The 20,759-nt window shown below is 32.5% G+C and overlaps 2 protein-coding genes across 2 annotated transcripts; one reads left to right on the top strand and one right to left on the bottom strand.

Moving 5' to 3' along the window:
- Positions 1-11,091: 11,091 nt before the first annotated feature.
- Positions 11,092-14,670, top strand: LOC127087063 (cytokinin riboside 5'-monophosphate phosphoribohydrolase LOG1). Its single transcript, XM_051027910.1, has 7 exons — positions 11,092-11,266; positions 11,342-11,439; positions 11,569-11,599; positions 12,043-12,142; positions 14,000-14,070; positions 14,162-14,305; positions 14,405-14,670. Exons 1-7 carry the CDS (start codon positions 11,165-11,167, stop codon positions 14,468-14,470), a joined length of 612 nt encoding a protein of 203 aa, XP_050883867.1. The 5' UTR covers positions 11,092-11,164; the 3' UTR covers positions 14,471-14,670.
- A 72-nt stretch (positions 14,671-14,742) lies between these two features.
- LOC127087064 (mediator of RNA polymerase II transcription subunit 7a) lies at positions 14,743-20,029 on the bottom strand. Its single transcript, XM_051027912.1, has 6 exons — positions 19,817-20,029; positions 17,983-18,177; positions 16,466-16,535; positions 15,665-15,831; positions 15,480-15,553; positions 14,743-14,961 (listed from the first exon to the last, which is right to left on the bottom strand). Exons 2-6 carry the CDS (start codon positions 18,115-18,117, stop codon positions 14,901-14,903), a joined length of 507 nt encoding a protein of 168 aa, XP_050883869.1. The 5' UTR covers positions 18,118-18,177; positions 19,817-20,029; the 3' UTR covers positions 14,743-14,900.
- Between the last annotated feature and the right edge of the window lie 730 nt (positions 20,030-20,759).

Raw genomic sequence — 20,759 nt, 5'->3', positions numbered from 1 at the left:
ACAAACAGAGCCGCCACCGTGCGTTATTTATCCCAAAAGAGGGAAAGGAAACGCTCGAAGTAAACCTGGAAAAGACATGGTCTCGCGACCAAAGAGAGATGGGATCGGGAGTCGGTTATGCGAAGGGAAGGTATTAGCACCCCTACGCATCCGTCGTACTCGACGGGATCCACGCTCAAAAAGATAGGATAAGGTTGCTGAAAACTGCCCAAAAGAATGCACACACACACTGAAATGAGACACAGATGGAGGAAGAGGGGAAAGGGCTCGCTAGGATATCGCATCCTATGCCTACGTATCTCATCTGGAATGAGAATCAGAGCTACCGTAGTTCGGCTCATGCACGCCGAAACAAAACACACACACAGACGCTGAGACGTCAAAGCAAACAAACAAACGGAAACAGACTGCCAATGGCTGGGCTTACGTCCGACTCCAAACAACAAACCCACACTGGAAACCAAACGCCAATTGCTGGACTTATATCGGACTCCAAGCACACGACAATAGGATACGGAATGCCAATCGCTGGTCTTATATCCATCTCCTAACACACACAAGAAGGCTAACACACAAACAAGTTACTAAGGAGTCTGGCACTCGAGCCTAGCAACTGTCAAGCAAACACACACAAAAAGAAAAAGGGTGCCCGGAGAGATCTCGTACGACCTCCTACCTACGTACCTCATCTGGTATGAGGATCAGGGCGACGTAGTTCCCCTTAACAGGGGAGAAACTTCTCCTAACCAGAGACTGGGAAATGACAAACTAGAAGGGAGCCTGACTCGAGCCTAATAGTTATCATGCAATCCACAATGGTCCTAGGTTGAGGTTTCTATCTAACTTGCACAGGCAGCAAGCTATCCTAAACAGGACAAACAAAATCACACAAACACAAAAGCAAGCACACACACTATATACAAACAGATGGGCTCACACAAGGTTAGGCTTTAGTCAAGGGGTCATGTCAACCTCGACAAACAAGCCACTGTATCAGGGTGATGTTAGCTCTTAACCCTAACATTGAGAGTTAGGGTGAAGCAGATGAAATGGGAAGTGAGGGGTGTGCCTCACAGCTCTTATCCCTGGCCTGGGAGAGCTTTTAAACAGATGAAAGTGTGGGAGTTCAGAAAGTTGGAACTCTTCTCCACATATGACTGACTCAACAAAGATCTTGGGTTAATATCCACAATGCATCAACACAAGGCGTGTGAGCAAAGTGGATGACACACTGAATAGCAGGAGATGGATTGCACATCTCTTTTATCTGTCAATTGCCTTATCAAAGGTCTTTTCCTGCTTGGCACAAAGATAAACATACACAAGCATTGCCTCTTAAGGAGGGTTTCAGACAGGTGCCTGTCCAAGTAACAGGGCAGGTCTTCCAGACTACATGAAGTCAGAGAAATTATACCTAGGTTAAGCAACCCACAAAAGAAAATGCAAGTTCAAAAGAACTCAAGCAACTAATGTACCTGAAAACAATCCAACTCAATCAGTATACAAGTCAAAAAAGTCAAACAGACAGTTAATAGTCAACAGTCAACAGACATAGTCAAACAAGCTATGCAACAATGTGCAAGGAACAAGCTCAACTCAAATGAGCTAAAATCCATCTACAAAACAATTCAAGATTAGTCAACATTATCCAATTAGTCAACTCAAGCAAGTGAATCAATCCAATCATGGCCATGTGCTTTTTAATCCTGAAAACAAAGCTCAAACATGAGAAGCAAACCACTAGGACAAGGCCTAGGGTCAAAGAGGGAGAAATAATTCAAAACAGAACATGAAAATTAACATGAATCAACTTCAAACCCATCTTGAAACAATCCAAAATGTCTCACATCAATATCATATACCAAAAGCATTTCATGATCAATTGAAGTTCAAGGCAATTTTAAAGCTCAAATGTGACCAACCAGAATGAAAAAATCTCAATTAAATCAGAAATCACTCAAATAATTCCAAGAAAATTCATGCTCATTCACAACATCCGTAATATGCATCACACATAAAATCAGGACAATTGGAGATCATTTGGTATGGCAAACCCATCACATAAGTTGAACATCAAAAGGTGTGACACAAATGGTCACACCAACTTAACATAAGCATAAAACAGAATTGGTGCATGGGAAAAATGTCAAACCAAAGCCAAAATATCCAGCAAAGTGTCTAGAATTAGCATGCAAAATTTCACATTCATTGGATCAAAGACCATCATTTCACAACATGATAACCAAGGCAAGGTCAAATAAGCATACCTGATCACATAACCTAGCACCAAATAAAATCCAGCCACGCAAAAATTTGGAAATTATGATGATAAAAAACTAGATGGAACAAGGAACAAATAGCAAAAAACCAGGTATTTTTTGGATCAATTTTCAATTTAATATGAATTTTTGAAGTTTGGAAAACAATGTTGAAATAAAATGGACAATGCATATGGAAATTGGAGGGAAAGATTAAATGGATTTAAGTTTGAAAATATGCTGCATGTGATACGCGTATGGTGCACAGTGATACGCGTATGGGGCGCATGGTGCCTAGTGATACGCGTATGGTGCACAGTGATACGCGTATGGTGCACAGTGATACGCGTATGGCCAGTGGTGGTTTCCACCATCTTCTTCGCGAAGACGGCGGAGCTACAGTGCATGCGTTCAGAAAATTTCCAGAATTTCGCCAAAAAATTATATCAACAGAAAGCTCTTCCAATGGAGATTACAGATCAATTAACATCTAATCCTAATTCATCAAGATCAAAGAGAAACGAGCAAAAACATTTTGACATGTCAAACTTTAATCAAGCATAACTCATTCATTTCTCATCCATTTCACACGAATTTTATATCAGATTAATCAGCATGAAAAGCTCTACCTAAACATGGCAATGGATTGAAGAATTAAGAGACTCGAGTTTTTACCTCTTGAAGAGCAGAACAATAAAACCAGCGATTCAAGCTCCTAAAGTGTCCAGATCCACTCCTATATTGATGACTTGAAGCTTTATGACGAAATTAGAGCTTGTAATGGCTTAGATCTTGATTAATTTTCCACTTCCATCTTCATGAATTTGCTTGGAGTATGCTTGATTTCTGCTCGAATTCAATGATCCAATGCTTGATTCTTCATCCACTACACACAATAAACCAGAATATGGAAGAAAAATGCTATGCTATGTGGAGAATTTTCAAGTTTTGATTGAGAGAAAATTTTGGAGGGAAAAAGCTTCTAGATCCAAAAATGGTGAAAAAGTGATTAACCTCCCTAATTCTGTTATGATTTGTGTTATATATGCTTCACTAATCATGATTAATTAACCTCTAATCAAATGCTAATGAAAAAATGGTTAATTTGGAGGTGTTTTGCAAAAATTGAGATTTCACCCTTATGCATGGGATGCATGTGAATAGTGCACGAACTTGCAATGTATTTTCACTCAAAATGATATTTTAAGGCCAATGGAATGGATAGAATGTGTAAACAATGCCTTATTTTTAAATTTTAATTTTCCCTCCAAAAATGCATTGAATTTTCAAATATTTATGTGAATTGAATGCATGTCATGTAATGCCAATTTTGGATAGTATATATCAAGACATGAATAATGCAAAAAGAACCACTCCATTTGGCCTTATGGTTTGAAAGTTATGCTCCTTTGAAGTTCCATGTTCATTTGACCAAGATTGATCCATATCTCTTCAACCATACATGAGAAATTCATGATCTTGGACTTTTTGGAAATGGGAGAACAAGATCTACAACTTTCATGTTCAACAAAATTTCATTTGAAGATTTCTTGATGATGTAATCTTGAGGAGAAAACCTTTCCAATTTTGGCAATTTTGAATTACAAGTCACTTTCTATTTTTGGAAAGTTTTGTCCTGACTTTATTTTCTTCAATGTTGATGTTTGAAATGTCAAATGAGACTTGTTTGAACATGGATGTTGTATTTCTAACCACTTCCCACCTCCAAATCCAACAGTTGACTTTTGGTTGACTTTTTCAGTTGACAGATGACTTGGCCATGCACAGATGAATTTGAGCCTCAACCTCCTGATGAAATGGCTCCAACATGAAACCCTAGCTTATACAAGCTCAATAAAACCATGTGATGATCCCCATCTCATTGAAAGACCTCTTCTCCTTGAAAAACCCTGATTGGCATAATTCAACTGATTAGGGTTGACCAGAGGTCAAAACCCTAATCCCAAGGAACATGATCAGGCACAATGAACCTCTTGGTGCCGATAAGACCATGATGATGGTGATGTACCCTTTCAACCAAGATAATAACCAATCTCCTTGAGGAACCAAAAACCCTAATTGAAGCACAAACCCTCAGATGGCTAGTGATCAATTCAAGAGACCCTCAAGCTTGAATCTTTTAACCTCTTTGTCTTCTGAGAAAGACTTAGGAGGATGACTTGCTCAATGTTTCCACATGATATGCAAATATGCAATGACTAATGTCTTAAAAAATGAAATGCAATATGCTAAGCTAGTCCCAAGAGAGGAGGGCAAATTTTGAGGTGTTACAATAGGATGCTTATGATACTCAGTGTGTGTTATGGCTTGAAGAGTTATGCAAAATAACAATGGAATGTTCAAGTTGTTATGAGTATAGGATGCTTATGATACTCAGTTGTTTTGCCAAAATTTTCCAAAGGTGGAGATTGTTGTTCCTCTTGGATTTGTTGCATTATGCAAAACAAAAATGGAATGTTCAAGTTGTTTTAGTGCAAAAGGGACGCATGTGGGACACGATGTTCCTGCATGTGTGTAACATCTGGCCTTTGTTTAGCAGACCAATGTTGTTGCATTTTTTGAGTGAAATTTTGGTTGAGATTCAATCAGACTTGTTGTTATACTTTGGCAATGCGTTTGTGAGATTTTTTGACAACTATTGAAGATCAAATCAATTTAAATTTAAATGGAGATTTAAATTTGAATTTCAATTTTAAAAAAATCTTATTTTTTGTTGGAGACTTTTGTGGAGCAAATCAAATCCAACGGTATCAGCTATAATTCTGGACGAAATCAAATCAAATATCCAAAAGAGAAAAGGCCTGAAATTTCATTGTTATTTAAGGAGACTTAAACCTCACGTTTGAGGGTGTACATGTATTGGAGATTTGTGTGTTAGGGTTTATCCTTTGAGTCTTTGTTTTTGTTGCTAATTATGTATCACTTTATTGCTTCATTTATATATAAAGGCATAAAGTTTGGTTTGTTTAGTTGAGTTTTAATTCAACACTAGAGAATTGTTTATTAAAGTTTTTCGCTTGGGATTAGTAATTAAAAGAAAGTGAGAGGGGTTCTCATATTTAGGGAGAGATCTAAATAAAAAAGTCATTAGGACTAGGAAGAGGCATTAAACATCATGGATTTGATGTTCCTATAAGATTAATTATACTAATTCAAGATAGTGGATTTTCTTTCTTTGGTAGAGTGTCATCCATACATGGGTGTGGTTTCACCGAATTGGGTTAACAATTCTATTGTGTTATTTATTTTCCTTTTGCATTTATCATCTTGCTTGCAAACTGGTTTTTATTCTGATATACAATCTCTCAGACATCGTATATGACATTTGATCCCATAACCTGTTATCTGTTATAAACCAGATGTACATGTTGTCCCATGCATCTGGTCCAACATTTGTCGATGTCTGAATAGAATTTCAAGGTGGTTGATCAAGATCAAGTTATCCTTCCAAATCAAGCTAAAGACTTTTTGTTTAAAAACAATACTTTAGTCCAACAAATTTCAAGTGAAGACTTAAGATTTATGATCACTGGAGATTTAAAACATCTCACATGATGGTTAATAATACAGATATATCTCAAGCCTCATCTAGGAGACTAAAGGCTCTTTGTGTGAATTGATGTCAAATATAATTCCAAGTCTTAAAGCGTCAGGGTGTGAAAGTTAGTTAGTTTGAAAGCTCTTTTAATCGTGTTTATGTGAGTGATCGGTGTATTGTAAATACACAAAGGCATTTTTATAAGTAGTATGACTAAATAACACACACACTTAAAACCTTGAGAAATCTCTGAATTTTTTATTAAAACAACCAAAAAATGTTTTTGGAGCTTAGTCAGTTGATGAGGGAACTGTCTACTTGATTAGGACAATTTTTTGAACTGTCTAATACTAGAATATATGTCTAATTGATTAGATTAAGCCTAATCGAGTCCATAATCAATTATGTCAGTCTCTTAATGATTGATATTGACTCTTTATCTAATCTTTCAATTTGGATAACAATAATTGATTATTACAAGTGTCTAATCGATTAGGTGATTTAAAAGACACATGGATATTTCTTCCAAAATTACACCATTTCTTGGACTATAAATAGAGAGTTTATATATCATTTCAAAATATCCATAAAATGAAAAAACTTCACTTTTCACTTCTTCCAGGATCTCTCTAAATTGTTTGATTTTTATCTCATATTTTAGATATAGTGCTTTGAGAGCGTTCTTGAGTTTAGTGATTATTTTGTTCAGAGTAAGGGATTAATTGTAAATTTATCAAGAGTAGTTTTCTCTTGAGTAAATCATTTTATCTTACGAAAAAACATTTTGGTTTAGAGCTAAACTATTGTAAAAATCCGTTGTTTGTTCTTGGGGGATTAGAATAAGTCTCTGTTTGATTTGTAAGCTCTGACATTGAAGAAAAGCTCTTCTTTTGGGTTCATGAAGAATAACTAGTGAAAAATATTCACAACAATTCTTGAGCTCATCTCAGTCCAAAGCTCTATCGGTTCAAGATCATCCTGGTGTAAAATCTCATTTGGTTTTTTAGTTTAGCATGTGTAAAAGCTCAGTAGGTTTAAGATCAACCTGGTAAAATTCTCATTCGGTTTGTGAATTCAGCATGTGTAAAAGCTTAGTATGTTTGAGATCAACCCGATAAAAATCTCGGTTCGATTCATGGTTACCCCTTGTAAAAGCTCAGTTCGGTTTTGGATGATATCCAACTCAAAACTAAATCTTGGTTCGAGATCAGCTTGTGAAATATATTTGTTTGGCTTAGATACTAACCGCTCGAAGCTTTGTTTGTTTTTTAGTTTGAATACTAACTGCTTCAAGCCTTAGTTTGTTGTTTAGTTAAAAGTTAGTCTGAAACTTCATTTCCTTGTATAATGGGGTTTGTGTACTTAGCCTTCTAAAAACTCTCAAGCATTAGTGGATACTTTCAAGATCAATTCTTGGGGAAATGAGTATGTCAGTTTCTTAAGACCGAGTCTCTATAAATTTTGGTGTTATCTCTCTTCCCTTAACTCTTTTACTTTTTGCTTAATTTCTTTACTTGAAATTTTTGCTGCATATTCAAAGGTTTTTGAAAGAAAAAAAATTCAAACTCTGATTTCAAATTTTTTTTTTTAAATCAACAATTTTCAAACCTTCACAATTCACTTTCTTTCATGTTGTGTATGAAGTCACAATTCACAATGATAATATGTGTTGTAAAAAGAACTGATGCAGGTACAATTAAAAGGCATGCTCGAATGATCAACCTAACATGCAAAACCAATGTCAACGAGCAAAACAAAATTGTTTGAGTTTGATTCAATATCAAAACAAAACACTCCCAGAGAAAAACCATAAAGGAAACAAGAACACTATTTTCGCATAACACTAACAACAACAAAAAGGATAAATTAACACTCGGGCACTAAGGATCATATGATCTACCCCAAACCACAAACGGTGGAGATATTCTCAAAAACGACTTATCAATATTTTCCTATTTAAAGAGGAAAATGTGTCACTTCAATTTATCAACACTTCTAGTTTCTAAAAGGTTATCAACACTTCTGATTTCCAAACGAAACGGTGTTATTGCCAGTGGTAAATGAACCCATGACCACGAGCACGCTAGTGCGGCTACAATATATTATCCGTTTTGGATGTGATAATCCTCACAAATTTATCTTTTAAAAAATATGTCTCGCTGACTTGAGGAGTGTGAATGTTGTATATAAATCACCCTTGATTTTGATTTTCAAATAATTAGAGACTATTTTAGTTAATCCGGTATATTGTAAAAAATTCAAAAGATACTTTTTTTTGTCTCTCTCATATATTTATTAGTGCTATTTTTAATTTTTTAATTTCTCACTTTTGTAAAATTACATAACAAAATTTTAAGATATCCATGAGTCTTGTTATACTCATCTTTTTCATAAATGTAGTGATTCCAATACCTACAAGAATATTCCAATTAGCAAATCTAGTTGAGAGAATAAGATACAAGTTAATAATCAACCATTAAAATTTTCACTAGACTCCTTAAGTAAAAACCTAAAAATTGAAATGTTAACAAGTTAGGCATACTTAAGCATCGAATAGTTCCATGATTTAGCTTTTAAATTGGCTCATTAAGAAAGAAAGTGATGGAATTTAGACTTAAGTGCATTGAAATTAAAGGGATTGGACAATAGATGAAAGAGATGTGTTTCTTACTACTCCTACTACCTTATCCGAAAAGGAAACTCTTGGACACACTTTTATGCTCTTCTTATGAATGTGACCAATTGAAGACTTCAATTTGCATCACCAATCATATACACCACTTATCTATATGTCCAATAATTCTTGTTGGAATTTAAAATAAAACAAAATTAAAAAAAGAATATGACATGATCAATCTGAGCAAAAACAACATCAATTACATGTGTCCATATTCTAGTGCTATAACTAAATGGTGGCCAAATTAATAATTTAATGGTGGCCAAAATTGGTCAGAAAAAAATGTGACTAGATGGAATATGAGAGGCTAATAAAGAGAGAATAAAAAAGTGGTATGCAAAAATCAACACTCAAGTATAAAGGGTAAGATTATTAACTTATCTGAGTAGGATTCCACCATTTTGGTGCACAAAAACTCAATCATTCATTGGCCAATATATTTTTAAATTCTTTTTAAATAATATAAAATATAATTAACCAAGCAATCCATATTTGACTATAATGATTAATTTGCTGATTAATTAACTTTGAGTACATTTTGATGAAAATTAAAGTTAAGTTAACAAGCTTAGGGCAATATTATTATATTACCTACATATTTATCTTTCATTTGACATATTTATTCAAGGGTTAAATATTTCTGATTCTCATAAATATTTTAAATTTTATTTTTAATCTCTCAATATTTTTTTAAATGGTCATTTAAAAGTTTTGCATCCATATTTTTTTGTCTCTTTTTTTTTAATAACGGTTTTACAACTTAGCGATAAAATTAACAACGATTTATTAGTTAGCGATTGAATTAGTATAACTTTAGCGACGATTTTAATATTAAAGACTAAAAATATATATGGAAAATTTTAAAAGGACTATTCTTTAAAAAATATATATATTTTGAGGGATTAAAAATAAATTTTAAAATATTTAAAAAGATCACAAATATATCTAATCATCTATTTAATAAAAAATGTTGCAATGACTTCACCAAAAATATTTTGAGGGACTAAAAGTAAATTTTAAAATATTTAGAAAGATAAAAAATATTATTGAAAAATTCTAAATATTTTGATTGACTAAAAATAAAATTTAAAATATTAAATAAAAACAAAAGTGTAATGCTTTCACCAACAAAAGAATAAAGAAATGAAAAAAAATAATTGAAATTGATGATAGGTAGTAGCTTGTTGTTAATTGATTAAAAGAGTCAAAAGTTTTGGCTATAGTTTGAGGGAGAAAAAATAGTAACATCATAGTTGAGTTTGTGATTCTAAAAATAGCTAAACCAAATTGTTATGGCTTTTTGAATGCGTCGAGTTCTTATTGGTTTAGAGACTAAGAATTTTAGGGTTTATGATATTTTTATTCATAAAGAATGGTTGAGAGTGAATGATTCATGGTTATTCTTATCTATATTTTTGTAGAGTGAGGTAAAGTAAAATTGGTGGCAGTAAAAGTACTCATTCACTATTTGTCCTCTCTTTAAACTCTGCTCAAACATCTATCATTGCACGGATGAATCAATTCATCAAAATCCTTCAAAGTTCAAACTAGTCAATTTCATTAACCTAGCTAGTCTCCTACATTAACAAAATGTTTTGAAATCCATCTTTGGTTAATCAAAATATTTTGAAATTTATCTTTAATATTACGGGCAGATCTAAAACTTTGGCATGTTTTACGAAAAATGAGAACAGGACGAGACGGTGATGTGAGTCTTGCATCCCTAAAAGTTAAAAATTGCTTGCAAAAAAAATTGAACAGACATGTATTAGAGAGTGCGTGTCTAAAATCTTGATTCAGCTTAAAAAAAAGTGTCGACAAAATGGATATGTCCAACGGATCGAACTCATTTTGTCAACCCTAATTGAAAAGACTAATCTCTTTAGTTGAAAAGACCGCAATGGAGGACTAATCGCAATTAACAAGGTCTCGTAAGTTCAATATACTATACGCAATTGATTCAAGTTTAAATTAAAAGTAAAGTTACATATGATCTGAGACACCATAATGGATGGTACAAGATATGTAATGGCAAATGCACTAGTATGTGTCTGTGATTAATAAAGTTTGAATGTCTTGTATCATCATGATTTTTCAGAATTATCATGAACAGTGTCAGGTGGTAGAGAGAGAGAGAAGTTGAGTTGGTGTAATTAGAACAAGTCAACTAAGATGAAAGATACCTATGATTTCACAATGTTTCTGTTCTCAAGTCATAACAAGAACCGTCAAGTGTGAGACATAGCGTTTCAACTTTCACGACAGTGTGTTCCAAACTCTCTTGTCAACAATTAACTTAAACGAATCTAAATCTTCAATCATAAAACTTTAAACCTAACTATTGATAGATCACGAGAGCATTAACTTAAACGAAATTCTTAAGCAGAAACTGAAGTGACATGTTAAAATATAATTGAATATTTTAAATATTTTGGATGAATGGTGATAGAGGGGGACCATAGTAATTAAAGTAGAAAACACACAAAAACATAGGACATTGGATCAAGTTTTTCTTTGGTTCCCTATAGACATGTCATTGTCATGTTTAATGATGTGGTGGTGGTGAATACGTGTTCATTTTGCCGTTATATATACCAATATAACCGTGCTTATATTATATACATACACCATCAACCACTCATCCATTTTTTTTTAGAGAGAGAGAGAGAGATGGAGTTATCAAAGTTTAAGAGAATTTGTGTGTTTTGTGGTAGTAGTCCTGGTAATAAAACTAGCTATAAAGATGCTGCTATTGAACTTGGAAGAGAATTGGTAAATTACTATACTTTACTTCTTATTCTATATAAATATGACTTTTGAGATTCTTGTATTTTTATATGTTATAAGGTTTCAAGAAATATTGACTTAGTTTATGGAGGAGGCAGCATTGGTTTGATGGGCTTGATTTCTCAAGCCGTTTACGACGGCGGTCGACACGTAATCGGGTGAGTTCATATGTTCTGCATGTTTAAATTAACAGTAAATTTGTCAGAATCACGGTTTGGTTTGACTATCCGTGATTTCGACATGCATTACGAGTATTTTTTTCGACTAACTTTCGTTTTTTTTTTCAGAGTGATTCCCAAAACACTTATGCCAAGAGAGGTAATGTTATCAATCTTTAGGGTTAGCTTATTAATTTTGAAGTCAATTTGAACCATTCTTTTGTTATCTTGATATCTAAGTTATGTGTGTGATTAAAAAAAATGCAACTTGTGGTTGCATGATTTTGCATTGAGTGCTAATTTACAAACTTATCCATCAATATATACACTTGTCAATCTAGGGTTTTTTATCCTTAACTATTTTGTCATTCTCTCTATTTTCTATCCTACACTCTTCATATTCTCATTGCCATTATCCCTTTTCTATATTCTTTAGATTCTTCTTGTTTGTTTCCAAACCAAACAAATATCTTACGATAGTCTCTAATCTCGGAATATCCGTCTAGTCTTCGAATATCTGTCGCATTTGATCATTTCACACAGATATATCTTAGTGGTCAACATGAAAGTTGTTTATAACTTTACTATTGTAATATGGTGCAGCTTACTGGAGAAACAGTGGGAGAAGTGAAGGCAGTGGCTGACATGCATCAAAGGAAAGCTGAAATGGCTAGAAATTCTGATGCTTTTATTGCTTTACCTGGTTAGTAAACTCACTTTCTACCTCCAATATTTTTCACATGAATTAGTGACTCATCACTAATTAAACTTGAATTAAGGTTGTTTTATCAAGTTAATACCATTTTTAAAAAATTATAATCATTTTAGTTTAATAACTCAAAATGTCGTGTTTGCTGTATGAATGCGTTAAAATATGTGTTGGTAAATTTTTATGGTATATTATAAAAATAAAAATCAAGAAAACATTTCAAAATGATATTTGGTATTTTAGGAGTATAAGGTATCTTATTTTATTTTGTAAAGTAAATTATTCTCTTTGTAAAAGTCAAAACATACCCTTTTTTCTCTTTTTATTTTAGGAGAATGTATGTAATTTCTTTAATAGTGTTGCACAAAGTTTTCACATGTCAATTAAAAATCATAGTGTTCTTAAAATTAGAGACAGATACTATATATTCTTAAAGTTATTAGTTAAAATAACTTCATTAGAATAATAATTGAAGAAAAATGTGGAGGAAAAGAAATATTTTTTATTTGTTGGAATGCACTTAAACTTTATTTGGAATTAGTGAAAGTGTTGCAAATTTCCTTTAAACTAAAATAAAATAAAACTTTATGAAAAGATAGAATAAAAAGTTCTACCATAAGTGGGGTATAGTCTATAGTCTAGGATGAAAAGACCATATAATGTCCAAAAAGAATTTTTAAATTTGATTATGCACATTAATTATCACATGACAAACATTCTAAGACCAGATATATTTTAAAAAGTTCAAAAGTAATAAAGATTAGATAAGTCATGTGTGGAAAAAAGACGAAAGTGAACATGAGATTTAGATTCTTTCAAATTTTAATTGGACTCACATGAATGTATGGTTTGGATATTTTCAACATCACCTAATTTTGAAAATTACATATTTTTTTCTAAAGATCACTTTCAGATTATGTTTAGTGTGGATAAAATAGAAAATTCAATTTAAAATTAATAATTTAAGTAATTGAAAAATGTAAATGATGACATAAACAAAAAAAATTTAAATAAATATTTATTGTAATAAAATAAGGTAATATTTAATTTAATTTTTTTGGTTTATGATAATGAAGGTGGAAATAAGAGTAAACAATATATTATAAATTATAAGCTAAAATTATATTTGAAGTTACAAGTCAAATAACACAATAAATTATTGAAAATGTGTTATAAACTCACAAGAGAATTATATTTATCAAAAAACTCTACTTTAACCATATGAGTTTATATTATAAACTAGTTATTCAAACTTGAAATAATCAGTTGATTTAAGGTTCAATTTCTAAGAGTATTTTTTTGTAATTTTTATAGTGTATTTTAAACAAATTGATATTTATGATATATTTTTAATTGTATTTTTTCACAATGATAAACTTGAATAAAATTCCATCTTGAACATGGGCAAAAATCATTAATTTTTTGTCATACTAACTGACATGGACATTGCAAGTGGCTTATCCACACAGGCCCAAAGAGACATGGGCCCATAATATTGGCAGCTTTCTCACTCTTGATGAAATCCTTCATGAGCTTAGCCACAAAAACAAAAGACTTCATAGTCTAATTTTATTTATTAAAAAAGAATAATATATATAAAAACAGAGGTTTTTTTGTCTTCTTTCCATAATCTAGGAGGGGTCTCCACATTTTGTCTAAAGGAATAATTTCATAACAACAATGTCAGAAAAAATGTCTTATTCATATATTTTATTATATAATGATTTAAAAAACTGAGTAAATGGCAAAATTGTGTAAAATCAAATGTAAATTTTTTGTTAGAATATTGAAACCATTTTGTCTATTTGTAGTTATATACTTTTTAAAGGGTTTATATTTATGTGCATGAAGGTGGCTATGGTACACTTGAGGAGCTTCTTGAGGTGATAACATGGGCACAACTTGGCATCCATGATAAACCAGTAAAGATTTTAATCCTACACAAATGTTATTATATTAAAAAATTCTCTAAAAATATGCTAAATATTTTGTATTTTTTGTTTGTTTTTGAAGGTGGGTTTGCTAAATGTTGATGGATACTACAATTCTTTTTTGTCTTTCATTGACAAAGCTGTGGAGGAAGGGTTCATTAGCCCCACAGCTCGTCATATAATTGTATCTGCCCCAACACCAAAAGAACTTGTCAAAAACATGGAGGTAATTTGTCATCTAATATCTTTTAAATCGGGTCGAACCAACTAGTTCAAAATATGATATGAATGTCTCACCGGTTCTTTTGGTTTCGCGCTCTTGTAGGAATATTTCCCACAGCACGAAAGAGTTGCCTCAAAGCTAACATGGGAAAGTGATCAGCTAGATTAGATGGTGTAGAGAACAATTGTTAGTGAGAATGTGAGACAATTCAAGGGATTGATATAGTAGAAGATCATAATTTCATGGAGCCAGGATTTTTTGTGTGCTCTTAGATTTCCTTGTTAGTGTAAAACTAAAGATTTGGAATCTAGCTAGCTATCAATGCTAACACTACTATATGCTCAATATGAATTCCGTTTTGTTTTTAAGACTTAATTTGTTGACTTAAAATAAAAATTGAGCACTTAATTTAAGGGTCCTAAATAACAATTTCCACGCAATTTAAAGAACAATCCCAAAAGGTCATTCATAAATAGTTATAATATAATATCTAGGACACAATATAATACGGCCTTCCCTATAACTTTAAGGGTTGCAATCTTTCGCCGCTTGGTATGACACGTTAAGGGTTGCACAACAATACAAGATACGCAACGCTTTAATGGCCATCAAGTGTCGCCAATGACTCGTTAAGGAGCCTTCGAGCTTCTTCTCTTCTCCTACAAAGAAAAGAAAAGAAGGTTAAACAAGGGACAAAATCATTGCCCCTATCAAATTGGGTGAACTATACATTCTTGCAATTTAGACTAATCGTGATTCCAAAGAATTTGTCATTTTATTCATATAGAGTAAATGTAATTTACTAAGAAACACCAGAAATTGTCTTTTGAGGTATGGTAAAGTAAAATGTGAAATGCTATGATTTCTGGTTGTCAAGGTAAAATTAATGTACTTCATTAGAAAACATTTGGCAACTAAATCAGCACAGAAATGACAAGTGATGTTTCCAATTTCTGTTATCAATTTGAACTACATTATTAAAAATTCATGCAGTTTTTAATCTTCCTTCCACGGTTAAATGGAAAAGTGTATGTTGCTGAAACATGAAACAGAAAGAATGAACTGACTCGTGGATTTAGAACTTCGTGAAGGTTGCAAGCATATACCAACAAAAATTGTAAAAGGTTCTAAAATCATAGACAAGAACATTAAGAAAAATATCACGAAATGTGCATACCTTTTTATGTCTTCCACGGCTTGTTTACGGCGCTCTATCTGGAGTTCCAAAATGTGAATCAAAGTTGCTCTAGCCTATAAAGTAAATACATGATATAATGAAAATTTCAGAAAAGGGAAAAGTACCAGAAGCATCCAAATCAAAGGCAAGTATATATAATTCTAGCTGTCTAGAATATTGTTTACCTGGTGAGGACGCAGGGAATTTAAAAGGTGGTGTAAATTTTTGAACACGGTTGAAATTTCTTCAACTCTCCTTGCATATTGTGACGGTCTCTCAATAAGAATATCAGCAAGCTCCAAAACGTGTAATTGCAACTCTCCATTAAGTGACCTCAGCTCCTTCTTGAAATCTATGGAAAGTAAGATGTGAACTATAAGGAGGTAATAATTTATCTGGTCGAGACACTGTTTTTTGTGACTAATTCAGTATTTTCTCACTCACAGAACTATCAAGTTAATAATGTCTACAAGATCAAGCCCACAAGTCTAGAGTCTAGACTATACAATCACATATGAGGTTACAATGTTTATTATACTAAGAATCACTAAATGAAAAATCTGAAACATAAATTGAAGGAGGTTAATCAAAAGAAGCATTTATATAGATAAAAAAATTGAAAAGATTGTGATACGGGACATCCAAAAGACCTCGCTCCCCAAGTCAAAATACCAACGAAGGATTAGTATTGTCAATCGCGCATCACGGGAAACAGTGGTTATTCAAATTTCACTATGCTACAACAGTAAAGTGCCACTGTAGCAGCTATTTGAGAACATTTTTTACTAGCTTATCATTGAACAATAGTGATTCGTTCAAATTCCACTATGTTATAGTGCCTCTATTTGACAACACTACGAAGGATAAGAGTGAAATACGTAATATAAAACCCAAACAATCGGTAACAAACTAACAACTCATATGGCCGGCCACTGTACAAAACTTTGAAATTAAACTGAGCAAAAAAAAAGTTGAAGATAGCCTACCAATATTAGGTCCCTTGGAATAGAGTTGACGCACACCTTGTTCTTCCAAGCTTGGGAGAACATCACTAGTCTGCGTAAAAATAAATAAATAAATAAACAAAATATTAACACTATGATCATGCCAAAGAGGTTTCTACATAAAATCTTAACCACATAAATAGATACGGTCAGAAAATTGCATCTCAAACTAATAAGAAGAAACCCTGTTTTACATGGCTGAACACAATCTGATCTTCAATATAAACAACAAAAAATCCAGTTTGGGCGGTCCAGAACATGGGCAAATCTTAACTACATTACCATGTCGGATAAGATACTTTTCAATTTTTTAAGTGTTTGGGCTTTATAGATGGCATCCAATCACAGCCCTTAAAAATGGGATATCAAACAACTAGATAGTAAACAGAACTCGTGTTTAGATGACGATATTAAAAAATGATTTTGAAAGGGAAACTTTAACGAAATAATTAGAGCTGCTGCCATATATATGCCTATGAGGTCACTCTTTTGAGATGTGAAATCTACCTCACAGATTTAAGCATTCCCATAACACTGATGATGAGAGCTTTCTTTAGCACCATACCCGTTTTGGTAAACATCTTAACTATTTATAGGGTAAAGGGTTATTTAATAAGCACTTATGTATAAGTTATTTGTACAACAACAACCAAGCTTTATCCCACTAAATGGAATCGGTGTATAAGTCATTTGTACAACCAAAATATAGTCAAAATGTTTTCCTATAGGTTGTTTTCATAAGCTATAAGCTATCCTAGAGAGCTTATCGAAATTGGCTTAAAAAGTTAAAATAGTTTATGGACATTCATATTTCATAGGTTTGTGGACATTCACGGATTTAACCATTCCCATAAAACCCTTAAAACCCTGACGATGAGAGCTCTCTCCAACATCGGACCCATTTGGATAAACATCTTAATTGCTTATAGGGTAAAGGGTTATTAAATAAGCACTTATGTATAAGCTATTTGTACAACAATCAAACAAAATGTAATCAAATTGTTTTCCTATAACTTGTTTTCGTAAGCTATAAATTATTCTAGAGAGCTTATCAAAATTGGCATAAAAAGTTAAAATTGTTTATGGACATTCATCAATTGTTTCTTTAAGACCACCCAAACACTCTGGAATATAAGCTCAAAAGAGGTTGTTCATAAGTCAATACAAAGGCAGCCAAGGTGTCCTATTTATTAAAACAACTTTTGAAGCAAATAAAAGCTCTTTTGGGCTTCATTAGATGGCAAAAAGCTCCAAGCTCGTGGAATTACGCACATGCCAAAGATAAAATCAGTAAGAAATAAATACTAATTTCCCATCAAATTATGCTTAATTAAAGCTTATTGATCATTATGCACAAGTGCCTCCTCCAATATGTTTATCCAACTGTAATTAATTGTAATAGCAGGGATTATCTTAGCAATATCATCTCGAATAAATATTTGTCGAGATAGTAATAAGGACCATAATAATATCAAAACCACAAGCGTAAAAACCCTCACAGTGTAAGTGCCTCCGAAACAAATGTAAGTTCCTTCAATTGGTGGTGGAGGCTCTGGAGCAGACTGAGGGTCTTGCGCGTAATTTTTGTAAAGCCTGTAATAAGGTGGTGGTGGTGGATATGTTGCCGTTGCCATAACAAAAAATCTTCCAATCAAAAACCGTTAAAGATCATACATGCATCTCTACTTCAAGATCTGCATCATTAAATTAAAAATAACAAAGCGTTAAATTGTGTTGTTTTTCTTTTTTAGTTTTTGATGAAATTCAATCTTCATGCTTTTCATCAAAAACTGGAATGGAGTTGCAAAACACAGCTGAAATTCAATCCAAATTCATTGTTTGCACTTTGCATATATATAGACATACTACCATAGTTAAGGTTACTCTATATATTTGTTTCTAAGGTTTTGGTTTCTGACTTTTTCCTAATAAACTCATCGGGATCATTTAGATATGTGATCTCTTAGATGAATCCTAGAAGTGTAGATTGCAGCTGCCGAGATTTGCCTAATTATGATAGTTCTAACTTTGGTTATAATCATATCAAAACTGTTATAAGTTTGACCTTTCTAAATAATAGGATGTTAAATCTATTTAGATCATAGATGTAATAACATTCACATATGTATTTATGATCTTCAAATACTCAACTCAATTTTGCTTTTGCAAATCTGTCGACTCATATTAAATCTAAGGGTGATTCATAGTCCATTAGAATGGTGAAAGGAATAATTATGGTAGGAGCTTATAATGTTCGGAATCTGTGTTCAATAATCATGATGTATGGTTGGAGATTCTATCTAACACTTTCTATGAGCACAAGAATACTGAGGAAGCTGCTGCAAACAAAACATTAATTTGAGTTTTGTTCAACAATCTTACAGATACAGGGTTTAAACTTTAAAGAATCAACACTTATACTAAAGGATAGTTTTTTTTTAAACGTTATAGATAGGATTGTAGAAAAATGAAGCATGAATAGTATAGGGCTAAAGAATCAACACTTGGACCAAATGATAGATTGTTTTAAAACATTTTAGATAGGGTTGTAGCAAATGAAGCATGATTAGTTTAGAGATTAGGCTCGAAACCCTAATTCTTACATATATAGGGTTTAAAGGAACAAGATTTGGACTAAAAGGAAATATTTTTTAGAGTTTTAGATAGAGTTGTTGCAAATGAAGCATGAACGGTTTACGGTTGAGCTAAAAAGCTAAACTCTAAACTCTAAACCTTACCGGTATAGTGTTAAAAAAATCAACACTTACACCAAAGGATATATATTTTTGAACATTTTAGATAGGGTTGTTGTAGCAAATGAAGCATTAGTGGTTTAGGTTTTAGGCTCGAAACCCTAAATCTTACCTATAGCGGGTTTAAAGAAACAAAACTTGGACAAAAAGGAAAGATTTTTTGGAGATTTAGATAGAGTTGTAGCAAATGAAGTATGAATAGTTCAGGGTTGAGCTTAAACCCTAAACTCTAAATCTTACCCATATAGGGTTTAAAAAATCAACACTTGGACTAAGGATAATTTTTTTTCACGTTTTAGATAAAGTTTTCGAAAACAAAGCATGAATAGTAGTACTAGAAGAAAGACCTAACTTTCAAATTTTGAAATAAAAACCTCTTTGAGCCTCTACCATGAAATTGAATTCTGAGAACATGATTACAATCTTTTCAAAATCGAAATTGTTAGCATAAGATCGTGATCAAATTTATATGAATCCAATAATCAAACAATCGAAATCAAAGTGATGACAGTTTAATTTAAAATAAAATAAAAAATCACAAAAGTGCAAGGAACAATGGAGTGAGAATAAGGTGACTCACTTGACAGAGTTGTGTAGATGGAGGGCCGGCCGCCGGTGTGATGTCTGCGGCTGAGAAGCTGACTGGTGATGTGCTGGGCAGCTGTCGGCTCGTGAGAGAGGCGGTGATCCAGGCGGAGAGTGACGGAGACGAAGTGAAATCGAGAGAGAGCTATGGAATCAGAATTTATTACTTTTTCTCTTTGTTTATTAGGAAAGTAAATTGAGAATTAAAAAATAATAAGGAAAACCATAAGAAGAAGAAAAAAAGAAAATAGTTTATTTTTGATTTAGTACCACCTCATTCTATTTTTAAGTTAGTACCACTCATTTATTTGAGTTATTTTTGACGATTTTTTTTTTAAATAATTATGTTTTTCAATTAATTTTTTAAAATAATTATAGTTTTAAATAAAATATCAAATTAATTATGTTTTTCAATTAATTTTTTAAAATAGTTATAGTTTTAAATAAAATGTCAAATTAATAATGTTTTAAGTAAAAAAAAAATTATTGAAAAGAGGAGTAGTCACTATGAATAGTGCATGTATGCATTTGTTATACATTAGGGCTATCATGCATGGCACATGCTTCTAGTACATGACACGCATGCATCTTGACACGCATGCATCTTCAAGGAGCATGCGCCAGCACATGCAGTGGCTATTGCATTATTTAGGGTTTTCTATATATACTCAATATCCTCCCATCATTTTTCACCCATTTTCTAAATTTTTCTTTCAATTTTTCTTGAATATGTCATCTTATGTACACAAGAGAAATGTCGATTTGATTTATTCAACAGTAAAGTCTTTGATGAAGATCTGACTCTGGAACACAGAGACATTCGAGCATCTTCAAATGAGCTTGATTAGTTGGTTAGATGGAGACATTGCAGACGGTGTGTGGTGCGGTGAACTGACTTTGTGTTTTTGCTTTGAAAAGTAATGTTGCGGATAGCAAGA

The sequence above is a fragment of the Lathyrus oleraceus genome, chromosome 5, assembly GCF_024323335.1.
Source record: "Lathyrus oleraceus cultivar Zhongwan6 chromosome 5, CAAS_Psat_ZW6_1.0, whole genome shotgun sequence".
Classification (NCBI taxonomy): domain Eukaryota; kingdom Viridiplantae; phylum Streptophyta; class Magnoliopsida; order Fabales; family Fabaceae; genus Lathyrus; species Lathyrus oleraceus.
Note: the sequence above shows the minus strand (reverse complement) of the source record. Positions and strands in the feature narration are given on the sequence as shown.